This window comes from Alosa pseudoharengus, unplaced genomic scaffold, assembly GCF_046254945.1.
Source record: "Alosa pseudoharengus isolate Yale_2024_CS ecotype anadromous, Long Island Sound unplaced genomic scaffold, YU_APseudo_1.1 YU_APseudo_1.1_scf_10, whole genome shotgun sequence".
In the NCBI taxonomy this organism is placed as follows: domain Eukaryota; kingdom Metazoa; phylum Chordata; class Actinopteri; order Clupeiformes; family Clupeidae; genus Alosa; species Alosa pseudoharengus.
The window spans coordinates 5,679,330-5,704,586 of record NW_027468565.1 but is presented as its reverse complement, the minus strand read 5'-3'; the positions used below and the strand labels follow the sequence as shown (position 1 = coordinate 5,704,586).

General features: G+C 45.6%; 1 protein-coding gene across 1 annotated transcript in view; it reads left to right on the top strand.

The window, feature by feature from the left end:
* The first annotated feature begins 2,396 nt into the window (after window positions 1–2,396).
* Window positions 2,397–25,257, top strand: part of necab2 (N-terminal EF-hand calcium binding protein 2) — a 69,692-nt gene continuing 46,831 nt past the window's right edge. Inside the window, exons 1-2 of the mRNA XM_076299801.1 lie at window positions 2,397–2,714; window positions 7,526–7,550. Of these exons, the coding sequence (XP_076155916.1) occupies window positions 2,397–2,714; window positions 7,526–7,550 (343 nt within the window). The remainder of the gene's footprint in view (window positions 2,715–7,525; window positions 7,551–25,257) is intronic.

Sequence of the window (25,257 nt, the reverse complement as noted above, 5' to 3'; positions counted from 1 at the left end):
TGGTCTCCCTGTTGTCAAAACGTAGCACTCTTGATAACACATGAAATGCTTGAAGAGACATTGTGGCACGAAAAATAGGGCGTCCTGACTCACTATCCCATAAGCTGGCCGTGGCTTCATTAAAGGATCTGTACACCCCCGCAAGAAGCAACAGTCCCATGTATGCATCTAGCTGTGTTTTGTCCATCTCCGTCCTGCTATCACCAAACACTCTTCTCCCTTCCATGTTGGTCATCTCAAGTAGGATATTCTGAATAGGTCGTGGAAAGAACAATTCAAACGCTGACTTGATGTCTTGGGCGTGTGACACAGCGTATCTAGTAGGCCCTGGAGTCATTCTGAGGATGTTCTCCGCCGGTGCCCTGGATTGGGTTTGAGGAGGGCTTGATAACCACGAAATGTCACCTTTTCTTGACTTGAAAACCTCTCCTTGAGCATCTGTGACATCTGGGTCCTCCTCATCAGATGTTTTGTCTTGTTCAGGATCATACTGAACGTCATCCTCATCCTCAGACACATCCTCCTCAGCTTCACTTTCCTCTCTATCCTCACCATCATTACCAAAGATATGATCTAGCGCCTCATGAACAGTGTACCTTTTGCTCATGTTGACTGCTCCTACAGAATTCAACTAATAATATCCCACCCAAACCTTCTTTATATGTGCCAGTGTTTATAAACAATGTATCAAAATGCTGTGAGAAAGTTTGAAAGTTTGAGTTCACGTGGGGGGTGGTGGGTGTGTGCGCCTCTATAGGTTTTCTATGTGTCTACTGTATGTCTGTGCCTGTGCATGTGAAAGAAGTATGTGTGTGTGTGTGTGTGTGTGTGTGTGTGCGCGCTCACACGTCTGCATGCACATGTGCGTGTGTGTGTGTGTGTGTGTCTGAGTGTGTCTGTGTGTGTCTATGTGTGTGTGATGTGGGCAATAACTGGGCACATTGGGCCACAATTGATCCTCAGAGCTTTTAGGGAATGCATACAACAGCCAGTATTCTCTGCCGGGTCATTTCTGACCCGAACACCACAGATGTAACTTTTTTTTTTGAGACCCTTAGAATGGTGAAATGGTGAAAATTGATTTTGCTGCATTTAATTAGGTGTGTCTGAGGATTAGATGAAGCCTCATTCCAAAACAAAAAAGCAAATGGTATTTTTTACACATTTAAACTTGAAAACTGGTCAATTTTGAGGTAAACTAGCAGTATTGGCAATTTCCTTACTGTTTTCTCGGTTTTTGCTTCTTTTTCGCTGGGTCTGTCATGACGAATGTCTGAGAAACTCCATCGCTACGTTTTTCTAGCCAGTGCCTGGCGTGTATGTGTATTTGAATGCAGTAAAGCAATTCGTTACACTCGTTATACTTCCTGACACTGAGGCCGTCGGCCCGCCGCAAGGGTGGTTTTTCCGCTCACAGGCGCTAGGGGGAAGCGAGACGGCCACCATTCAACCCGAAAAAAGTCATATAACCATTCCAATGACTCTGAAGCTGTTAAATGAAGGTAAATTAAGCTAAAAAAAACTTGCATATTAAGCTAAAAAAACCTGCATAGTGTGCCTTTAATTGCTTCAGGCTTGTATGCGATGGTTGTAAGGTTCAGATCAGTTGCTATGGGTTTCCCGCACGTCATCAGAAGGAAATAATGTTCATCACCTCCTGCTCCCCTCTATCTCCATCCATGCCAAATGACTCCTGATAGCCTGTGAATCGGTAGGTGGGTATGCTCTCGCCCAAATCCAATTAAATGAACGGCTTAATGTGGAATGTCTTAATCACCAGTCAGAAAGGGCAAGCTTACCGATACCTTTCAACTAACAAAGGTCAGCTGGGGCCTTTGGAGAAAAATACACATCCCGTGGTGGTAATGAGGGGGACACCTCAAAACGACAGGGAGAGCTCTCAGGCTGAACCCGCCGGGTGGCCTATAGCATGTGCTGAGGGCTCCGCGCTTGAACCTAGGGACCCCATTATCCTCACCCCAGTCCTTCCTATCTCTGTGAAGGCTGGGATAGCTGAATGATTCCGGCTGCCGCAACCTCTTCCCTAGCCACATATAGATACGGTCGTATAGAGTGTGAGACAGTCCACACAATTAGCTATATTTATTTTAACCATAGGCCTATTTCAGTAATCCAACGTAAATACCACACCAAAAGTCAAGCCGTTTTGGTCATCTATAAAATGCAGTTCAACCATTTACGCGTTGCTTCTATTTCCAACCGCTGCGTAAAATCTGGACGTGGACCACTTGTCTCAATATTAAACTACGCTAAACTTTCAGCCGGACATTGGAGTGGGTGGTGTTTTCGCAATGTTCAGCAGCGCGCTGATGATGTAAGCGAGGGGGGAGGGATCGTTCCCATAGCGCGCAGCATGAACGCTCCGCGGCAAAAGGATGTGTGAGCAAGCAGCGCGTTACTGCAGGGACGGAGTCCACAAACTGCTCCACAAAGAACAAGCCAAACTCCGGGCACAGGAAAGCAAAGAACAGCCCAAATCCGGGGCCCAGGACAGCGAGACAGCGACGGCTGCACAGTCCGGAAACAGCGGTAGCCAGCCCGGTGGAATCGACGGGCTTGTCCGCTGGATAGTCACCAAGATGAGCGACAACAAGAGCATCTCTACCCGGGAATACGCCAAAGAAGAGGCGGCAATGGCCCAGGAGCAGTTCTTCGCCCCCGAGCCACGGAAAGGCATCTCTGTCATTTTAGATGTAGGTGTCCCTCAACAACCCATTGATTATTTCCACTGCTTTATTATATGTATTTCAGTTTGATGTGTATTTGAAGTTGTCACTTTTGACTTTTACAGTGTAATTTACTGTACACTTGTTCAGATCGCTAGAGTTTATTTACTCTCTGAAGTTGCCAAAACGCTCATTTCGAAGCGTTGGTTTTGCTTTAAATTGTGACCACAGCGCATTAAAGAGAAAATATGTAGTTTATCTTGAAAACATTTAAACCATAAATGCACATAATAGGCTACTTTCCTTTGACAGAGATTGATGAAGATATTCAGAATGTGTCACTTGAAATATTCTGTAGCTAATTATTCGCAATCATACTGTTGAAGTGGCCCGGCTCATTTGCCAGTTTTGGAACCTCAGCAAAGGGGGATGGGTGCGCCCATATTCTTTGTATTTCCTGTGCATGCATGGTTTAAAAACTGTTTTTTATTCAGGTTCATTAAAACCGAGAGTACTCAACCATATGGCTGGATAGACAAATGTTCTATTAAAATGGGAAGTCTAATTGTTCTCACATTATTGTAATTTTACTGAAACACATCTGTCGAGCAGTCCGTACTTTAAATAATTTATTAAGGTTTTGCAGTGTGCGTAATTGCGCAGCAACGCAGCCTACAGAGGAGAGGTCTCAGTAGTATTGATTTAGTAGGTCAAAGTGTTGCCTCTGTATTTTTAATCGGTGCTCAATAATGATGTGTATCTGATGGTCTTTTCTCCAGAGAAAGCAATAGTGCTTTAAGCGCTGAAAGTTAATATGAGAGCGAAAGGAAATAGTTCACGCCCAGCCAGCGATACAGAACTAGGTGCGCAAATACTCTTGTGGTGTATTAAAAGCTAATTAAAATTTAAGACCGGCGGCGTTGTTGTAAATATTGTTTCAGGAAAATGAGGAAGTGGATGGAAGTAGAGGTTTAATTAGGCGAATAGTTGGAGATACAGTGAGGGAAAAGCGATGGCAAAGTGCAATGGAGGAGACAGCAACGCGGTGAAACGAGAGGCGCGAGATCTTTCTGAAAGGAACAGCAACTCACTTGGAGCGCAGGTGCCTGCTAGGGAATTGATTGCCTTCCGAATCCGAGACCGTTGCTGCTGGATTTCATTTCACTATCTTCCATTGCTGTTTCTGTCAAAAGTGATACACTTTTTTGTCAATCAAACGCAGAAGCACCAAAAAAGGAGACTTCGTCTGGAGTCAAAATGACTTCCTGTATTGCAATCCTCTCATCATGTAACGTATGATCTATCGCAGTGCCAGGACTCTTGTGGCACATCTACCTTAAATACGTAAATGCGGAAAAAAGTTTAGGCAAGGGGAGATATTTGCTGCTAATATGCTGAAATGTGTGGTGAAATGCTTTCTATCACTTTCTTCGCAGAGCAGTATGTAAGGTCTGGTCCAGCAGGCTGCATGTAGTTTAAGGAGACGCTGGTCTGTGCAGATTAACTCGTTAACTCGGAAACTCATTATTTGCTTTTATTATTAATATGTAAGCCTGGACTAGGGCTCTTTAGTTTGTTTAACCTAAACAAAGTTAAGGTCTCTGTTGGATGCCCTTCAATCCAATAGGTTTAATTAAATGGTGCTTATTAGATGCATTTGGCATTTGCGGAAGGTTTAGGTTAATTATTGGTTTGAACTTTGCTTTATAAATAATTTTGCTATTTGCCCAGTAAATCGAGTCTCAGTAGAGAGATTTGATGTCTCCCTTGCCCAATCAAACCAACCAAAGCTGCTCTGAATCTATATAACCTCCCTCCACTCCTTTGGGTGTGTCATTCAGAATTCTGCAGTAGCTCTGTGTGTGTGTGTGTGTGTGTGTGTGTGTGTGTGTGTGTGTGTGTGTGTGTGTGTGTGCGCGCGCGCGCGCATATGTGTGTATTTGTGTGTGTGTGTGCGCGTATGTGTGTGTGTTAGTTCTACAGTGCTGATTATGCACTGCTGGTTTTATGGAGAGCCATTGTGGTCTCTGTGAGTGTGGCTGATTGCTGGAGATTTCTTTAGTGCCAACTCTTTACCCGGCGGGAGCAGGGGCAGGACCAGGGCCAGCACCACAGCACTAACCATTCCTAATAAGGAGCTCACATGCTCAGCCATCTCACCCATACTCTCTCTCTCTCTCTCTCTCTCTCTCTCTCTCTCTCTCTCTCTCTCTCTCTCTCTATCTCTCTCTATCTCTTCTTTCTCTCTTCCTCGCTCACAGATTTGAACACACCCCTGTTTCTCCCCTCGATTGCTTCTGATTCCCCCTGTATTGCGCTCTCCACTCTCTCACAGCCCCCTCCCCCTCCCTCTTCCTCTCTGATTATTTGTCAGTGACTGCTTTTAGTCATAGCAGATCTGAGTGTGGTGGTAAATCTGCTGCAGAATGAGACACACCAGAGTTTTAATGAGCCTGGGGTTAATAGAAATAGACTCTCTCTGATATATAATTGCCTACATCTTCATGGATGGAAAGCTGATGCATTGATCTATTGCTCTGCATTGATCTTACTTCTCCCTTTCTCTACACAATCAACACTATCAACTTCTTATAAGGAGTACTAATGTACACATCCTGAAATAATCATAAGCATAGTCATAAATTGCAGAAATATTCATTGCAGTGCATCTCTAATTTGCTCACATCTTTATCAATAGCACTGAAAATATTAGGAATAATTATTACGCATGGATATCTAGCAAATTATTTTTATTTCAACATTTTATACACTGAGTGACTGTGCCTCTGTCGAGTAGTGTGGGAGCTTCCTTAATTGTTTCGGTTCTGGCTGGTGCTCTCTGAAGTCATGCTCTTGCCTTTGAAGTTCAGATGAGCACTTTGCTGGTGGGTTTTTGTCCCCTTTTTTCTGTCAAAAGAAAATTTTTGTGCGGAGGTTGAGGCAAAGTGGGTCACCTACATTATCTGACACCGCACCATCTTCTGCCCGACAAATGGAATATCAGGGCACCAGCACACACCTCTTTTCACATGTGCACATGTACACTCACACACTCACATACACATACTCAAATATACACACATGCACAAGCACACACATTACCAATTTTGACCCATTTTTTGTCTTTTTTTATCACACAGACTGCATATCTGCACTGAAAATCAATTCTGAAACCCAGCATCCAAGCTGCTGTCAGCATCAGATACACTACAGATCTATCACCTGTTTCAGAGAATGTTATTTCTTTCCAATTGGCTACTTTACTCCATTGATAAAGTGCATCTGTGCATTCATTTAGAATGTGCTCCTCAGAGTCTGTAAAATAACAGCCTATATGCATGGGGCTGTTGCACCATCTTGATCTTCTTGGTTAAGTGCCTCATTGATTTTTTTTCCTGGTGCCTTTATTTTCAACCTCTCTCTCTCTCTCTCTCTCTCTCTCTCTCTCTCTGTTCTCTACGCTTCCATTCTCTCCCTCTGTACAGCAATCCAATGCATGCCAATAGCACACATAGATCAGTGGAGATTGCGCTGACCTAGCGAACGCCACCCCCTTTGAATGAATTGAAAAGATACAGTGGTTTTCATGGTACCAATTGCCCTCCCACCACACCCACACCCCCCAGGCCAGATAAATAGTGGTATTGATTAGAAATTGTTCAGGGAAATGCTCCGATGCTTGCCTGAGTGGCGGAGAGGAATGCGGCAGAGAATCGCCATCGGCGCATCTGTCATCTACCGCGACAATCTGAAAGAAGCGACCTTTTTATCCCCTCACTGCACTCTGGTCATCCTTTCGTCCAGACACCGCTCCTCCTGCCTCTCTCTCTCACTCTCTCTCTCACTCTCTCTCGCTCTCTTTCTCTCTCTCTCTCTCTCTCTCTCTCTCTCTCTCTCTCTCTCTCTCCGCTGATGCTTCCAGCATCCACTCAGGTGTCTGCTGGAGATCAGCTGGATGGAAGCATTGTGCCTGTCTTCTTCCAGCCATCCACTGAATGCAGCATTCTCAGACCATTCAAGTCCACCCGAGATGCTTTTTCACAGTGACGACCCAAGGCTGTTTCAGGGTAGTTTAAACTGTATTTCCAGATTCAGGCATAGACTATGTACTCGGCGCACACAGGTTCTCACTCAGTAAACAGCTTTGCATTTTATATATATAAAAACAGTATAACCTGACGTCCCATACAGCCTCACAGTAGCACAGAAGCCCTCTGGCACATAACCAGTGCACACAGACTCGGTGCTAGAGCTGGACACTAACTAATCTCAGATGATCCTCTCCACTAAGGAGCAGGTGGAGAGGTGGAGGGTCAGCATTGATGAGGTATTCGACTGAGCCTTGCCCTCTCTACAGCGCTTTCCCAGACATTATGGATCAATAGCCATAGCCCTCCCCCCACATATCTCTCTCTCTTTCTCTTTCTCTCTCTCTCTCTCTTTCTCTTTCTCTCTCTCTCTCTCTCTCTCTCTTTCTCTCTCTCTCTCTCTCTTTCTACCTGTGAGTTGTAAGTGCTCTATTTCACATGTGAGAGGACAGTGTAATCAGCTTTCTTTTGTGATTTACTCATGGAGCGTCTCAATCGTTCACCAAGCCATGCGAAATAATACCTTTGTTTCTGTTTAATACAAAGAACAAGACGTGCCCCATTGAATCTTAAAATTGCATTTGACCCTGACTGAATGTTTGTGAAATGAGTTGTCATCAATGATCATAACACTATTATTTACCGTGATTGTTGCTATCAGTGACGTGTGATGCCTGTGGCCTTACTCCCAGTGTTATGTGCTGATGGGTGCTATTTGGTGATGAATGTTGTGTGTGCTGTGTGTTTCAGATTTTCCGGCGAGCGGATAAGGATGGTGAGTGACTCCCTCTCCCTCTATTCGTGTCTCCTGTTTGTTTCTGCTTTGCAGGGTCATTATGCCTTCATGATGTGTTTTTTCTCCTCATCAGTCAATGCATGTAAAGCATAATGCTGTCAGTGTTGTTTGTGTACTATATGGTGTTTCACAGCTGGATTATGTGCATAGAATGAAGAAACACACTACAGTTGTCATTTGTCATTCACATAACACCATTATGTCAAACACTTGAGTGATGGCAATACACTCCGTGACTGCTGAATATAATTTTGATTAATTAATTAAAGATTAAATATTAATTCATGTGTTTGCTTAATTAACCAACCAACCAACATCCTCTGGAGCAAATGTACCAAGACATTAATGCCTGTTTCATGCTTTATTTGCACCTTAAAATATGACGTTGTTATGTACAAACAGACCTCAAATGAATGAAAGCGCATTTTGCTGGGCACACGAGAGCTGTCAGGCAAGCTGTGCTTTTCACACTCATGCATATATGCATTTATGGGAAGGTTGAGGAAAAGGTGAGAGTATTTTGCAAACATATGGAGGAGAAGTGTGACGAGCGATTGATTAGGTTTTCTGGCATATGTATGAGAACAGTGCACGCCTATTTTGTGGTGAAAATATTCCGCCTTATAAAAGCAGGTGTAATCCAGATTGCGGTTTAATGCATCAACAGGAGAAACTGTCAGAAACAACAGAACCAGTATTCAGAGCACCAGTTCTGCCTCTCCACCACGTTGAAAGCAACTTTTACTTTGTTTACCTTTTAATTTGTTACTTTTGCTTTTTCACGTCATCCGCATCCCTATGCCTGAGTCTATTAACTCTATCATAGCTTAGCTGCTTAGCTAACACTTTGATGTCTTACATTTAGAGCCATTGAGGAGCCCTTCACCATTTAACTTCTCAGTTTAAGTCGGAAGTGGATTGTTTGTGCTGTCATTTTGGCCGTCTCTCAGATTTCAGCACTGGACAGCTCCATTAGTTCAAAATCAAAGAACTCCCCATTGGAGTTCTCAATAAAAGCCCAGGTGTAGCTTTTATTGTGTGGAAAAAGGTCCTACTACATGTTTCCTGACTTTTTAAAGCACCTTTGCAGCAAATATTGTGCAGTCTTGTTCTGAGAGTGTGGCAGCCAGTGTGGTGGTGGGCAGTGTCTGGTAGGAGGTGGCTGTGTTTTGTTGTATGTGAGATAACGGTTGCTCAGTGGTTAATACACAGAGTTCTGTGGGGCTGTGGGGCCGTGCGCCACATGCACGCGCGTATGTGTTGTGTGTGTGTGTGTATGTGTGTGTGTGTGTGTGTGTGTGTGCTTGCTTAACTCTGTAGTGTGTGTATGTGTACCGCCAGCCCAGCCACTCTTTGATTCCCTCAGGCTCTCGTCTGTTCTGGTGCCATATCGGAGGAGAAAAAAACTACCAAGAAACCTACTGAAAACACACCACTTTATATTGCTGCCAAATGGCCATATTGCTTGTATTAAGTGTGTGTGTGTGTGTGTGTGTGTGTGTGTGTGTGTGTGTGTGTGTGTGTGTGTGTGTGTGTGTGTGTGTGTGTGTGTGTGTGTGTGTGTGTGTGTGTGTGTGTGTGTGTGTGTGAATGCATGCCTTCCTGCATGTGGATGTAGGGGCGTGAACATGTTTGAGAGTGTGCGGGGAGAGGGGTAACTCTCTGTAACTTTCTAGATTTTTCACATTATATTATCATCCGCTATAGTTGATAAAGTTCTAAATCAGCAGTTCCCAAACTTTTTTCCCCGCGTACCACCACCTACATACATCCTGACTCGCCTCGCATACCCCTACCATCTGACACATAAAAACGTAACACATTCTATTGACACATTCCAGGCATCATATTTAATTAGCCGCTCTACGTGATAACAAATAACAAAATCAAAATGTGCAACTGGGCGGAGAACAACATTATGAAACACAAAGAACAAAGAGAACATGGCTTTAAAAAATATATTTTTTAACACCTTTCCGACATTGCTCTTTTAATCTCATGTACCCCCTAGTGGAAGCTTGTGTACCACCGGTGGTACACGTACCACAGTTTGGGAATCCCTGTTCTAAATGAATTCAGAATTCATGGCATGGATTGCAGTACTGAAAAATGAAATCATTCAGAGCACTTCATGTTGGGCTTCTGCAATAAATCTTGCAAATATGTTTTTTGGGGGGATTTATTGTGGTTGTGGATTTCAAAGAAAACCACATTTTTTCAGTAGTCACTGTTTTTTGAAGGTATCCAGCCTGGAGGCTGTCCGTGTGTCCTAGAAGTGTTTTTGAAAGAAAACAAATTGCTGAAGAAAAAAGAACAGAAAACACTCAGAAACAGCCCAACCCAACCTTGTTAAAGAGAAACCTTGTTATTCAGTCTACACAGCTAGCAGAGTTTATTTTTAAACGCTGCTTTCTCTTTCTCTCTCTCTCTCTTTCTCTGGGGAGTGACTGTATGACTTCAGTAATGAGTGAGCGAGGGGGTGGTAGCGGTGATGGTGGTGGGGTGGAAGATTGAAGCGATGGTGGTGGAGGTGGTGGAGGTGGAGCCATATTGGGGGAGATGTAGCCTGATGCCAAGCTCTGGCACCAACTCACTGCGATTCAATCAACCCCCCCAGCCCCCCACTTTCACAACAATGGCCCGGTTTCAATGCAGCTATTTCATTTCACTGCAGCTCTGGAAGAGATAAGCCTGTCCATGTTAAACATTCTCTCCCCCACAAGGACAAAAAGAAAGACAATTGTATGCAATCACGTCGAAATGGGAGGCCTGTATGCAGAGAATAACATATATGATAGGCTGTTACTTGTTATTTGCTTTGCACCTCCCCCCTCCACTTCATATTGGTACCTGTTGTGTAAACAAATGGGGCTCATCAGGTTGATGGCCATGGTAGACGGTATGAGTGTGTGTGTTTCGAGGGGCTGGTGGTCATTAGGGTGTGCTTTATTGCTGAGATGACTTGCCTCTCTGGCCCCTGGAGCTTTTATCAGCTGTGCTCCAGACACGAGAGCATGGCCAGCCGCTGATTAAGCCTCCCGACCCCATCAATCTGGAGGCCCCCGAGAAGACAGACAGGGCCCCGCCGCAACCCTGCCCTGCCGAACGCGCCCAAACATCTCTGCACGCACCTCTTCAAATATTAAATGGATCACTGCTGTGCCCTTGTAAGAGAAGAGAAAAGAAGAGAGAGAGGGATGAAGAGGGAGGTGCAAAGAGAAATGGACGGAAAAGGAAAGAAATAGAGAAATGAAGAGAGAGATGGAGAGGTAAATGGAAAGACAAAGAGAAATTGATAAAAAAGAGAAGTGGAGAGAGGAAAATGGAAAGAGAGAGGAAAATGGAGAGCGAGAACGAGAGATAGATAGAGAGAGAGAAGTAGTGGTAATTACAGACATGTGGGTGGTAATGGAAATTTAATTGGCTTCATTCTCCCACTTTGAGTCGTGAGTGCAGCACCGTACTTTGCACTCCTCTCCTCTTTTTCTCCTCTTCCTCTCCTCAGAGCCAGTTACTACAGCTACATAGACAACCAGCAGACGTTGGGCCAGGTCCGGCCCAGATGCAGCCCACCTCAGGGGCTCATTAGACTGGGAGCCTGGTCACAGTCAGTCTCCGATGCTGGCTAGAGATGGAGAGGGCTAAGAGAAACAGATAGAGTGAGAGAGAACATGCAGTGTAAGTGTGAAAACGACAAACAAAGACAGATGCCAAATTTGGAAAGAGTAAGGGAGACGGGAAAGAAGGGAGAGAGAAAAACAGAGGAAGAGAGAGAGAGATAAACAGAAGGAGAGAAAGAGAGAGTGTTAGCAAGATAGAGCCTGCCAGCTTGTTTACAGTAGCCAATTGCCATGCTTAGGTTTTACTGGAACAGATAATCCTCGTTTTTGGATAAGACTGTTAAATGCAAATATCTCTCTCTATGGGTTTCTTGTGCTTCTCTCTTTTTTAATGCCTCTCCTTCACTCTCTTGCTCTCACTCTGTTTCTATCTCCCTCTCTTTCTCTCTCTCTCCCTCTCTTAATTTCAGTATTCAGTACTCAGCCTTAGACTGGCAGCAGTAGAAAGCTGCTCACATTTGTGCTGGATGACATGAAGTAAAAAGATGCTGACTCCCACACTTTCCCATCATGCAACAGTAGGCCCTGCCTAAGACCTTATAATTTATTAAACACAGTCAAACGAGAGTGAAAAAAAAGGGGACAGGAATAACCGTCCTCATGCACCGTGTCAGATCTACTTTCGACGTTGCGCATTGTCGGGGTGGGGTGCGCTGCTTTTTTGGAGTGGTTGGAGAGTGTCTGCCTCGCGGGACGTTGGCATCGCTGGAAGTCAGCGGGGCTGGGGTGGTGCTCGGGCAGACAGACTGCAGTGGCCGTTGGCTTCCAGGGAGACTGCAGAGAGTTTGCTGCAGCCCAGCCAGAAAAAGCCCCTCTCATTTCCTGACTGCAGAAGGAGTGGGGTGGGGGTGGGGGGGGGGGGGGCAAGGAGGAGGAGGAGGAGGAGGAGGACAGTGACGACAGTCAAATAATGAGTGAGGTAAAGAAAGCCAGGGAAAAGAGAGCTGGACAAAGACAGGTTGGGAGCGAGTGCAAGTGAGAGACTAAATGGAATGAGACCGTGGGTGTGCAGTAGTGAAATGAAGAGTGAAAGCTGCAAGACACTGCATTGGTTTCACCCCTCTGTGCACCTGACAGATCTGAGAGAAAACGTCCTCGCTGTGACCCCTGAAAGCACAGGATGCATTTGACCCCTTTAACTTGCTATTCTCCTGAGGACTGAGGCTTCTGTTGTTCTCTGTCTCTCAGAGAAACACACGTCTGCCTCCAGAGTCTGTACGCTCATAGAGGTATTGTTAGTCACTACACAAACTCTGGGCAGCAAGATGCCTATATTTCTTTTAAAGGAAACACATTTATTCTGAGAGCCTTTTCCTGCAAAAGCAGAGGTACACAATCAGAATGTAGTGCCCATTCTTTGTAAGATGTACTGACAAGAAGAGAGGACAAATAAGCTGCTTCCTCCAGTAAGACGGTTAAGACGTCTGGCCATGGTGATGTCTCATTCCGCCTGTGTGCTGCTGTTCGTACCTTCATACACCTGGAAGAACCACTTTTCAGAACCAATGAGGGAACTGGAAGTGGTCGAAGGAAATCGTGAAACTCTCAGCAATTGAAAACAATTGATTATAGAATCCCTATATACCTAATAAATCTGACTCCATTTAATATGGAAAAGTTTCACTTCGATGTAATATTTCTGTCTTTGGAAGGCTGATATAAGCCTACCCACAATACAGTTTATGAGAATGCCTCCCATCACAGCTTATTAGACTCCTTATCTCTAGGGATAGTGTACACAGGTCTCCTCCTCTGCAGATTGATTTTGGACGGTTCCTAAGAACACAATTAATGATCCTAGTCTGCAAGTTGGTCAGAGGCTACAGTGCTGACCCGGACTGCTGTACTCATCTGAGGACTAAACAACTTATCAAAGCCACAGAAGGTTTTAGCTGTCTAATTCAGACTATTATTAAAATCAGCTGTCCACCACAATAAAACACAATAGTTAGTTCTTCTGTAGCTTGCCACTTCAGTTGATTAGCTTCTACGGCAACAATAACTAATCCTAACAGTTCAGCAGAGCAGAGTCAGATTTATTAGGTTTGCAGGGGTTCTATAATCAATCGCAGAGAGCTTTACGATTTCCTTTGACCACTTCCAGTTCCCTCATTGGTTCTGAAACGTGGTTCTTACACACCTGTACCAGTCCCCACCTGTGATCCTGTCCTCCCCCCCCCCCTCTCCCTCTCTTGCCATCTCTCTTACTCTACATGTCTCTCTCTTTCTTTCTCTCTCTCCATCTCTTTCTCCCTCTCTCTCTGTCTATATCTGTATCTCTCTTGCCTATCCAGGTCTGAACAGGGTTATGCATTATTCACTTCTTTTGGCTGCCATTTCTGACATTCTGCTAAAATGAGAGATGTCATTTCTTTATTCTGCCAGCTGTGTCAGGAAAGGACATTCATACTGTCAGGCTTGTCAGGTCTCTAAAAGCCAGTCCCATGCTGACCGGTGGCTGGCAGGTACACATGGATAGAAATGATCTCACTTAACATTCACACACACACACATACACACACACATACACACACACACACACACACACACACACTCACACACACACACTCACTCACACTCTCGCTCTCTCTCTCTCTCCTTCTCTCTCTCTCTCACATACACACACACACACACACACACACACACACAAAGCTCTGCACAAAAACACATAGGACTAGGAGGATTGCAAAGATTGATTTATTTAGTCTCGTTTTGTCACTACCAGCATGTAATCATTCAAATATGCATGCGCATGTACACACAGCCAAACACCGACGTAAACACCTGCTACTGTCACACTTGTGTGTGTACAGTGTCAAAGACCTGAAGCACGGTTAAAGACTGCCTCTGCCTGTTGGCCCTTGTGTTAGGAGGTTTAATTGCTATTTTTGATGCTCGGCAGGTTTCTGACTCATTAGTTTTGGGGGTAATTATTGTCATTCACGTTGCTGGGAAGACAACAGGCATTTAGGGATGTCTGTTTACTCTAAATTGGCAAGCTAGTGTTGGCATTTGTACTGAAGGGCGTTGAGGGGACTGCCTTTCCAAGGCAATGGTCTCTGAAAGCCTGCAGGAATAACCATTGGAGGCCAAATGCACAGGCCTATTCTGCTGTGTTGTTCACCTACATTATAAATGTGTCCCAGATTTCCAATGGCCTGCCATCAAAGGGCCATCTCATTAATTCAGAGTATGTGCCAGTGGTTGTTTAAAAAAAATTCTAGGGGCAGAAATACCCAGATGTCTGAGCGGGTTGTAAGTCCATCCCTTGAGGGTTGATGGTAGAAATTATGCTGTGGTCCAGCATCGGCTCGGAGGGAGCGCTGGGGTTAGAGAGGGTGTGTGTGCCCAGGGCCACATGGCCAGTAATTAGTCACGCTCACCGACAGACAGCTGTGGAGCGCCACTAAACACCAGCGCCTCCCTACCCTGCCATCCCGAGAGATTGCCGTTGCTCGCTCATGTGTGAAGTCTCACAGGAGTGACCCGAGGTTGTCGGGGCCTCGCGGTTTATTTAAGGTGTGAGCGTGCGGCCCCGGTGATGCAAGGTGGTCAGACGTTTTGCTTAATGCCTCTCCCTGCTCCGACCCCGACATCCCCACGTGTGTCTGGTCAGAAACACGTTGGAGCCTGCAGAGATGTCCCTGCTCCCTGAACTGGGCCTTTACGTTTGTTACTTGTGCTCCCTCTTGTTCCACCATGTGTCTGAAGTTAGTATCAGGCAGCATGGACAGAGATTGGACTGAGACGCCCTGATCTGGCCTTGTTAGGTGGGGTGAACGTAGCTCAGTGCTCAGGCAGGAGAATCACAATCAGAAGAAGGGAGCCTGGAGAATCAGCTAGAAATAGTCCAATTAAAATGGAAGAATGCATAAGGGGCTCTGTCAGAGGTCCTTCTCTCATTAGAACTGTTATTAGAACTGTTCTTGTTTTTTATTTTTTTGCAAACTTCACACTTACTTAGGAAGGTGAACTAATGGTCAACACTCCCTGTGTGGGATCTTGGTCAGCTGTTTGAGGTCTCACACATAACGTCTCTTGGCCATTAGTTCTAACCTTTCTCTGTGATCCAAAGTTATGCAAAATGTATTCACCCTAGTTATTTTTACAAAAAAAAAATTCCTCATAAACTTTGAAGCTTTCCCCATCAAGTTTGGAAGCACTCCTCATAAAGGCGCCTTATATAGAGTACATAAATCTGAATGCTTTTATGGTGAATAATATAGACCATAGACCAGAACCTTCTTGCTGTTGAAACTATTCTGTTATATTTCATCTAGAGTAGAAGAAAGTATATCAATGAAGAAAACATCAGAAGACAGCGGGGGGACTCGGTTTTAAGCAGCTGAAACTGCTTTTGGCACCCTTAGGTTCCTTCCAGTTACTCTGTCCTATCCCAGGGGTCCCTGGCTAATTAAAACATAGCTCGGGCCTGAGGCGAAGAGATTTGGGTCTGCCGCTCCCTTTTAATATTTACTGCTTTTTTCTCCCGCTCTTTTGTTCTCCCTCGCTCTAAATCTGGTTTTAACTAGGTTTGGCCAAGTGTTCTGTATTAAAAGAGAGAAATTAGTGAAATGTGATTTTTTTTTTTGTTGGCACTGGCATGGGAATGCAATGAAAGGGGGATCTTGAGGTGGGTGCTGTTGTGCTTCTCTCTGTTTGCTCAATCAAGGCTGTAAACAGGGTAGGTAAACACACATGTTTGGCTTGGCGATAAGCTGTGTGCAGCGGTGAGCAGCGGAAAGAGGAGAGTGCTTGTGAACGCTGCAGGGCTGCGGGCAGCTGCTTTGTCTCCAATGCTTTAGCTTGTTTTTTTCCTGTCAGATCCAAAAGATAACAATACGGCATTGAGCCAAAGCGTCAGTGTCCGACCTGCGATTGCACTCTTCAAACGTATGTCTGCCTGTTTGTGCCATCAAAATCAGCCTTTTCTGTATTGTTTTTTTACTTTAACTTGCGGGTGCAGGCCAGCCTGCAGGACTCTGTAAGAAGGAAGAAAGGGAATCTTGTCTTCCTCTCATTTTCGTTCAGATCAGCTGATAGCCTTCCATTACAGCGGGCCCCTGAGAGAGATGCTCTTTGACCACTCAGCCCACTCACTGCGCTCTGTGTGTGTGTGTGTGTGTGTGTGTGTGTGTGTGTGGGTGGGGGGGGGGGGGGGGGGGGGGGGGGGTGGCAAGACAAGGAGGAGAGCAGACATGCAAGCCAAAGAGACACACTGTCTGGGGGTTGATATATGAGCCTTTAAAAGACAGCTAACTGGCATGCAGGGTTTGGGTGAGTTTGGCTGTTCTTTTTTTCCTTTTCTGTTTAATAAGCACTGGAGATCACCAAGTCTCTCTTTTTTTGAAGGAGCCTTTGCATGCTACTGTTAATATCCCCAGTACCTGTGCATTGCTCCTAACTATACACACTCCCTCACAAGGCTGCAGTATCTCAGGCTCAGGCTTTTCCAGGATGCCTTGTAGCCTGACAGATTTTCGGATCAAAGGTTCTACAGTTATGGGGGCCTTTTGAAGTGTTTTTTTTTTTCTTCTGATACTTTTTGAAGTCAGATTTGCTACCCAGGTCTGAAACCACATACACTCAAAGGGGCAAATACTGTATGTATCCTGCCTCGGAACTCTCCATCTATATACCTATGATGTCAAAGTAGAGAGTATTTTTTTCCTGCAGATTCTCTGATCTCTGGTTCAGCAGCATTTTTTTCATGGATTTAGTGCAAACAACCAGTTAGCGATATGACTGTTCTCATCACTTACCATCATGTGATATAGAAGATGTATTATTACACTCAGACTCAGTTCTTTATGATATTAATCTGTAGTCTCTTGCACTGATGTGTGTTCAGTCGCTAGTTCTACTTATATCACTGTACATGCTGAATGGCCTATCACATGTGACACCTTCATATCATACTGAGAAGGTCTTTTTGCTGAATGGCTTTGGGGACCCACTGCAGCTGTCGTTTGTCAGACAGCGCCGACCTCTTTCTCCAGAGCATCTGCTATCATCATCAACGAGCTGGTTTGTCCTCGGCAAAAACATGCTTCGTTCCGTTCACACCGTGCCGCCGCACAAGGCACTAAGAGGGGAAGCAGACGAGCGGCTGACAGGTGCGCAAGCCGACAGGCGTGTCATTCCCTGGGCCCTGCCACACACATCTGGCGCAGGGAGGCCCGCCGAGACCCGCTGTTTGTCGACGACACCCCCCGCTCACCTGTCCGTCGGCTTCGCCGTTGACGGCTGCGCTTTACTTAAACGGCTGCTTACCTGCCGTTAATGTTCGCGGTTTGCTAGGTATTCTGTCCTGGCCATGTTCGTTAACATCTGTGGTACATTTATTTAACAATGATTTAATGATTTGAAATAATGATCACTCTGCCAGCAAGGAGACAGATTGTGTGCACACCACGTAGGACACCTGTGATCTGAAATGTGTGGCTGGTGTTATTGTCTTGAGATTGACTTTGAGATAAAGTCAACCCCTACCCCCTCCCAATCCCTCCACAAGATCCTGTTTCAGTACAGTCATTTTTTAGCAGAACCAAACGAGTTCTCTTAACTCCCGGGGCATTTTACACTGCTCTGCCTACCCCTGCACTGTGTGGAGAAGAAGAGGCTGTTATATGATCCAAGCCTAGGGACAATTCCTATTCACCATTCTGCATCTTAAAACCTTTTGAGGAGGACACAGTGCTGGTTGTTTTACAGCAACAGAAGCCTGGCCTCATTTTCTCCACCCCTGACAGAGGATGCCCAGTCTTGCCCACGCTGCTGAGCTGTGCCCGCAGGTGTCCATCTGGTGTAACTGATCCACTGTGTGGAGAGAGTGGACTGACCACAGATGATGGCACGCTGTAGGGGTTAGCTGTGGATATTCGACTGGGGGGTGCACGCACGGTGATAACGCTACTTCTGCAGCAGACGTGCTGTCTGAGAGATACCGTGGCAGGTTTGGGCTGAACTCCGCTTCCCCTGCCATTCCCGCTGTGCCAGTTTCCTCTTCGGGCTGGCATCGCTACACCAGAATGCCATGCCAGTGGACTGGCTGGCAGAACTGCCATTGGCTGGGAAGGCTTGTTGAGGAAAGATTGGGCAGAGACTGCCTTACCCACGCACACTTTCTCGATTCTAGCCATAGTTAGATAACAGGAAGCTGGGATCACGATTCCCCACATACTGTAATTGTGTGTGCTTGGACGGAAGCGAAGCTGAACAGTTGGACACCATCTTGAGATGCCAGATACTGTCCAAGTCCTAGGCATGCCAAAGAGGCTTTTTTTTGGAAGCACTAAGATGAGTTCAGCCCATTGATATACCAAATTGTCCACCAAACACCTGTTTCAGCCTGATGATAGCAGCATGAAGGTCAGAGGTCAAATGTCATGGAGCTCTCACACACTGAGACACAGTATGTTACATTGTGAAAGCATGTTTAACTGTACACATAACTGTCCTTTGCTTACAATAATGTATTTTGCATCAAACCTGAAAGTGCATCAAGGTGGAGTTCTTTAATGTAAATGGCTGCACACATTCAAATATTGTTAAGTAGATGATACGTACCTGTATTGCATACTGTAGGTCTACTACCCTGTGTGAACCCAGATGAACCTGTTAACAGATTTGAATTTGGATTTGGAAAGGATCCCATTGATACCGTTTCAGAAACAACAAAAACCCAGGATCGCAATGATTTATCCAGCATGGGACAGGCTTCATTTGATGACAGAAAGAGCAGTGCATTCAACACAACCAATGGCTGTGCTGATAGTGACAAGGTTAAACAGAGTTCTGCAACTGCAGAAAAACTGCATTTAAAACATTTGTTTACAAGATGGGTTTTCTGCACTTCTGAAGTGATTTGGTAAGAGTTTAATGCACCAATGTTTAATTTCACTGCTCGTTACACTTCCTGGAAGTCGTAAATCAATGACGACTTCCCACACCCACTCTCAATCTCAATTTGAGATTTGAGAAATGATCTGTTGTCAACCAGGCAATAGGTCTTCTATTAATTCTGGAACATATGTGTGCGTGTATAAATACATGTGTTGTCTGCATGCTGGGACAACCATATGCTGCCTGCTTCGTCAGTTGTTCAGTTCTTTAAGAATCCACTAAATTGGCAAAAAAGATAAAAGAATCTGTTGCATCACATTTGGAGTAAGAGTGTGAATTATTGAGGCTGAATCAGTGACATGACCTTTCCAGCTCAAGCCCACTCTACACACACACTCTCTCTCTCTCGCACACACACACACACACACACACACACACACACACACACACACACACAGAGCAGCTATGACCTTTGTTAATCATCGAGAGAAACAGCTCTACGCAACAGAAACATGGTGCACAGCTTAGGAGTAGAACACATCTCTAAACTTTCCCGGTGAAAAGCGAAATACCTTTTGAAAAGATGTGTGAAGTCAGGCTGTCCCATCACTGCAGCCAGTAGATGCAGATCTCTTTAACACCAGTCTTATCACATGCTCACTTTAGGGAAATCTCTTGCCATTTCTCTGGCACAGTGCATTGCCTATCTCTTCAGCAGATAAAAGAGGTGGGATTACCAGTATTACCACAACAAGAGAGCGATCCAAAAGCTAAAGAGAAAAGAGCAGAAAAAAAATCGCTGATTGAATGCCTGCCTCTCCACCGCCTCTCTGAGACAAAAAAAAACACCCTTTTTTCTCTGTGCTCTGGGGATTGCATAGCAGGGCTTTAGATTGACAGGAGAGATACCTAGTGAAAAGGAATGTTATTACTGGGCGGAGGGGCTTTTTGGGCCCCTGCTGATCAGGAGGGGTGGTGAGGGTGTCGTTTTGACAGCCGTGCGTGTGTGTGGACGTGATGCTGTAATCAAGAGCTCGCCAAGGCCTCTGTCCAAATGACATTTAGGTGTCAGTTAATTAGTGGATCTCCGTATAACTTTGCCTGGCTGTGGGTGGGTGTGAATGTGTATCGTTAGATGTTATCATAGTCTGTATTCGTGTGTGTGTGTGTGTGTGTGTGTGTGTGTGTGTGTGTGTGTGTGTGTGTGTGTCTCTGGAAGGCAAGCTTTGAAAACAAGCATAAAAGTGCTCCTCTCACTTTGTGTGGCCATCTGCCGGTGGGGAAAGCCGTCCCAGCTGGGAGCAGCTTTTTCATCCACACGTTGCACAAAGTTTCTTTTTCCCTGCAAAGTCTTGACCTTCAGCCAACGCTACCCCCACATACTGTTTTTGTGCCATCACAAGGACACAGCGACATCGGGAAAAAGTTGCAATTTCTGCTGGTGGAGAGTGAGCAAATGGGAGAGAGAGTGAGAGAAGTTGGATATAGAGGGAAAGAGCGAGAGTGAGGGAGAGAGACAGAGAGAGAGAGAGAGAGTGAGGGAGAGAGAGATAGCCAAAGCCTAATTTAACTGCATAGCAGCCTTTCCCCTCATCCATATCCATCTGAGGTCAGTGAAAGCTCTGGAAATAAGCTCCCCTTTGGTCATTCATGCAGGACACACTGTCTGTGTGGCTTTCACCCGTGGCATGTGTACACTCTGGCCTCATATGGGGACACAATATGCCTTGATGCATCGACATATTTCTTCTGTCAGTGAGCACCTCCAAGACTCCTAGCATGATGATTGCACACATCAATCCCATTTTGAGGAGAACATGTTATTAGGACTGCAATATTGGCTGGAGGGTCGTCAAAAGAATGGATCCTCCAAGGTTAAGGACATTATCACATCTGCCCTCGCAATCTCCCCCGTGCCCCGTTACCCTTGGTTACAGCGTATCGGGACCCTGGTGCGAGGGCACGAACCCCTTCTTGGTTGTTTCCATGGCGCTCTGATGATCTCCATATGATTGCGCCGTCTCCAGATGGTGGAGAGCTTTAATCAAATGAAAATCCAATCTCAGGTCAGATCCCGCCTTCATCACTAACGCGCCTGTCTCCCCGGAGCTCCGTCTGGCCCTGATCGACCGAATCATTTCTCTTCATTTTTGTCAGGCTTCTATCAATTAAGCAAGCTAACCTTTCATCACTGTTTCTGTCTGTCTTGTATTGCTCCCTTCCTCTCTTTCTGGTCTCTGCTCTCTCTCTCTCCCTTTCTCTCTATCTCTCTCTCTTTCTCCTCCTGGTCTCTTCTGTCTTGACTAGATGTCTGGCCAAAGAAAATATGAAGAGTCCAGTTTGGTTGTTTTGTGCTTTCTATGCTGAACGAACATCAGCTGTTGGTTGATCCTTGGGCATATGCTGTACTTCCACCATGTACACCAAGGGGATTTTCACCTATTCACTAAAACCACCTGAAGGGAAATCAGCTGAGAGAACCTAATTCTCCATTGGAATAAATCAGACCATACTAGCTAAATTGCTAAAACCCACTGTGTATGTGTCCTTAATCACTGCAGTTCCTTTCCTCTTTTTTCACCTTTTCTTCTACTTGTCATTTTCTCGTCTTGCTTATTCATCTCTTTCTCTCTTCTCTGACATGTCTCATCTCATCTTCCTCTTCTTTACATCCCTCAGTAGTAGTCTGTCTGTCGTTCTTTCCACACTTCTTTGCCTTTGCTTTGATCTTCTCTCCCCTGCCTCCTCTGCCCCCCCCCCCCCCGCTTTCTTCTTGAGTCAGCATCTACTGAAAGCATATTTAATGGCAATTCTGACCGAACGATGCCTCTGCCAGTAGCACACTAAACAAACAAGAGTCTCTTTACTTATGCAAGCATTATTGCTGGATATCAGCACCATTACAGGTCATTCAGACACCAAACATGCTGTCTCATTGTGTGCTTTTCACACTTTCTACTCGGCTTTGTGTCCCTATTCAAACACAGGGTGGGGGTTGGGGGTGGGCTTGGTGATACAGACACACGTCCACCCGCTATTCATTCCGATTCACTTGAAGCTGAATTAGAGGAAATGAGTATAATCATGGTGGTATTCACTGACACTTCCCACCACCCTGACACACACACACACACACACACACACACCACACACACACACACACACACACATACACAACACACACACACACACACACACACACACACACACAACACACACACACACACACACACACACACACACACAGACCTTATCTGCATACAATGAAAGATCCTTATTAAGCGGATCTCTCCTTAAAGGTTGATTAGGCTACCCCCCTTCCCCAACACACACACACACACACACACACACACACACACACACACACACACAGGCAGTGATTTCACACCCCCCAGGTAATCAGCTCTCATTTCACTCTGGTACTGGAGAAACAGAGAGAGAGAGAGAGAGAGAGAGAGAGATAAAGTCAACAAGGGGCTGGAAGGAAGAGGCCTGATGGATTGTTGTTTCCTGCACTTGTATGCAGACCTGATTGGTTGGGTGGGGTCGGGGAGGAAACGCATCATGTTTCCTTTTCTTTGCCCCCCGTCTAAAGGTAATTGCAGTTTCCTCTCCCGTCAGCCCTCATCTGCGCGGATTAGGAGGGCGCCTCGACACACTGTTCATCCGTTAGCTTGACTGCGCTCAGTCTGTCTGCTTGCCTGCCTGTCACAGCTTTGCTATTCAGTGTCAAAGGGTCCCAGTGTATGCATGAGTGAATAGCAGCGTAATGAGATTTGCTTTAATATGCATTAATTGATTTGGTGGCTGGCAGGGGCAGTCGTAAAGGAGCGCTCTCGCGTTTAATCAGGAGATGCATGGCTCTAATGTGATTTCGTTTTGATTCTGCCTCTCTGGCAATTAGATTTAGGGAAGCCTATTAGTTTTAGAATGGAAAGGTTTGATTTCGCAACAGGAACAATCATAAAGGAGCGAAGTTCTCCTTGCACATTATTGTGATGTACTGTAACAGTAACACTGTTGGTAGCCATGGTGAAGGTAGACAAAAGTGATTCTTATACAAAAGTGTGGGGCAGTCGTGGCCTACTGGTTAGGGCTCTGGGCTTGGAACCGAAGTGTTGCCAGTTCGATCCACGAGCAGTAGTAACGGCTGAAGTGTCCTTGAGCAAGGCACCTAACCCCTCACTGCTAACCGAGCGCCGCTGTAGCAAGGCAGCTCACTGCTCCGGGTTAGTGTGTGCTTCACCTCACTGTGTGTTCACTGTGTGCTCTGTGTGTTCACTAATTCATGGGATAAATGCAGAGACCAAATTTCTTTGTATATGCAAGTACTCTATACTTGGCCAAGAAACCTGATTTACATTTACATTTACAAGTGAGTGTGTACACATGTGCATGGGGGTAGTCTACTCCATGTACAGTAAGGCCCACCACTACACACCGCTGCTGACATGAGTGTGGTGCATCCGCTTCAGACGATAGATTTCTTCGGATCCATTGTTTTCAATACAACTCTGCACACCAGCATTGAAACCTTTCGCCATCGCTATGGAGATTATGCTTTAGTTCTACCCTTGCCGGTGCATCCATTGTTTATCATCATAGATTGTGATGACATTTGCTGCCTGCACCAGGCGGGTGTGGAGGCAAACAATAAAAAGTAGAATCGTTAAAAGACAGAGTGCTTCTGATTAATGGGAAGTGCATTTGAAGTGCAAGAATCACAGCAAAGCATCTGAGAACAGTTTAGTCTTAAGTCTAGATTTGTAACTAGCTAGGACATTTTTGATGTCATCTTGAAGTTGGTTCCAGAGCTGTAGGGGTGTATTATGCTCTATGTAAGGTTGTGTTATGCTCCATGTAGGTGTGCAGTATCTAAGGCTATATTTTATTTAAATTAGTGTGTAGTATGCTCCATGTAAAGGTTTAGTATGCTCCCTTTAGTTGTGTAATATCCTCCCTTTAGGGATGTAGTACGCTTAATGTAGGGGAGTAGTATGCTCCATGCAAGGGTGTAGTATGGTCCCTTTAAATATGTATTACGCTCCATATGTAGGACAGTAGTATGCATAGGGGTGTAGTATGCTCTGTGTAGAGGTGTAGCATGCTGTAGTGTGCATGCTGTAGTGTGTAGGGGTGTAGCATGCTGTAGTGTGTAGAGGTGTAGCATGCTGTAGTGTGTAGAGGTGTAGCATGCTGTAGTATGTAGGGGTGTAGTATACTCTGTGTAGAGGTCTAGCATGCTTTAGTAGGGGTATAGGGTTGTGGTCCCTGACAGGTGGAGCTGATTTAATACTGCTGATGGATGCCACAGTAGGGGGAGAGATGGCAGCTCTGTGAAAGCCACTCCTGCTGCCCATTCATCACCACATTCAGACCTGCTGCCATAGGGCACTGTGTGTGTGTGTGTGTGTGTGTGTGTGTGTGTGTGTGTGTGTGTGTGTGTGTGTGTGTGTGTGTGTGTGTGTGTGTTTGGACTGCACACTCTCAGTCGTCCCAGTTGCAGCAGTGTGTTGATCTGACTCCTTTGCCAGTTGAAGCACCAAATGACCTCTCTAACCCCCCCCCCCCCCCTCCCCACCCATCCCTCACACACACACACACACACACACACACACTCTTCCCTCTGTCCTCCGCCCTGAAGGGATGCTCCCGCCAGCACCCAGATGTCCCCTCGGAACTGTCCGTACCCACACCTATTTTGTTCCCCTAAATGGTCCAGTTGGCCCTGTCCATTATTCTCTGTGGCTGGCGCTAGCAGCCCGGCACGAGCAGACGCAGCACTTTTTGCCTTGACACTAATGAAATCCTCTCTTTATTTATCAGGCAGGAAGGGCACTGTGATCTCTGCCTGGCAGGGGGTCTCCTCGCCAGCGCCGAGCGCATTGTCTGCATAGAGCACCTGAAGACCAAGATAATGGCTCAGAGGAGGTTCTTAATGGGGCTCTGCCGAATACAGAGATGGAGGGATCACAAAGAGGGGAGTGTGTGGAGGAGTGAGGCCATAGAAATGAATGAATATCATCCTTCTCCCTTTCAGAGTGTATTAGGTCATTGGCAAAGAGGGAAGATTGTGAATTAAGAAGTGAGTGGGAGACTAAGAAATGGCAGAAGAGTGGAAGAAAGAAAGAGAGGGAGGGAGGGAGAAAGGGGGAGAGAGAGAGATTTAGCACCTGAATAGAAATCTAGAGAAGGACAGTGAGAAAAGGCAGAGAAGAACT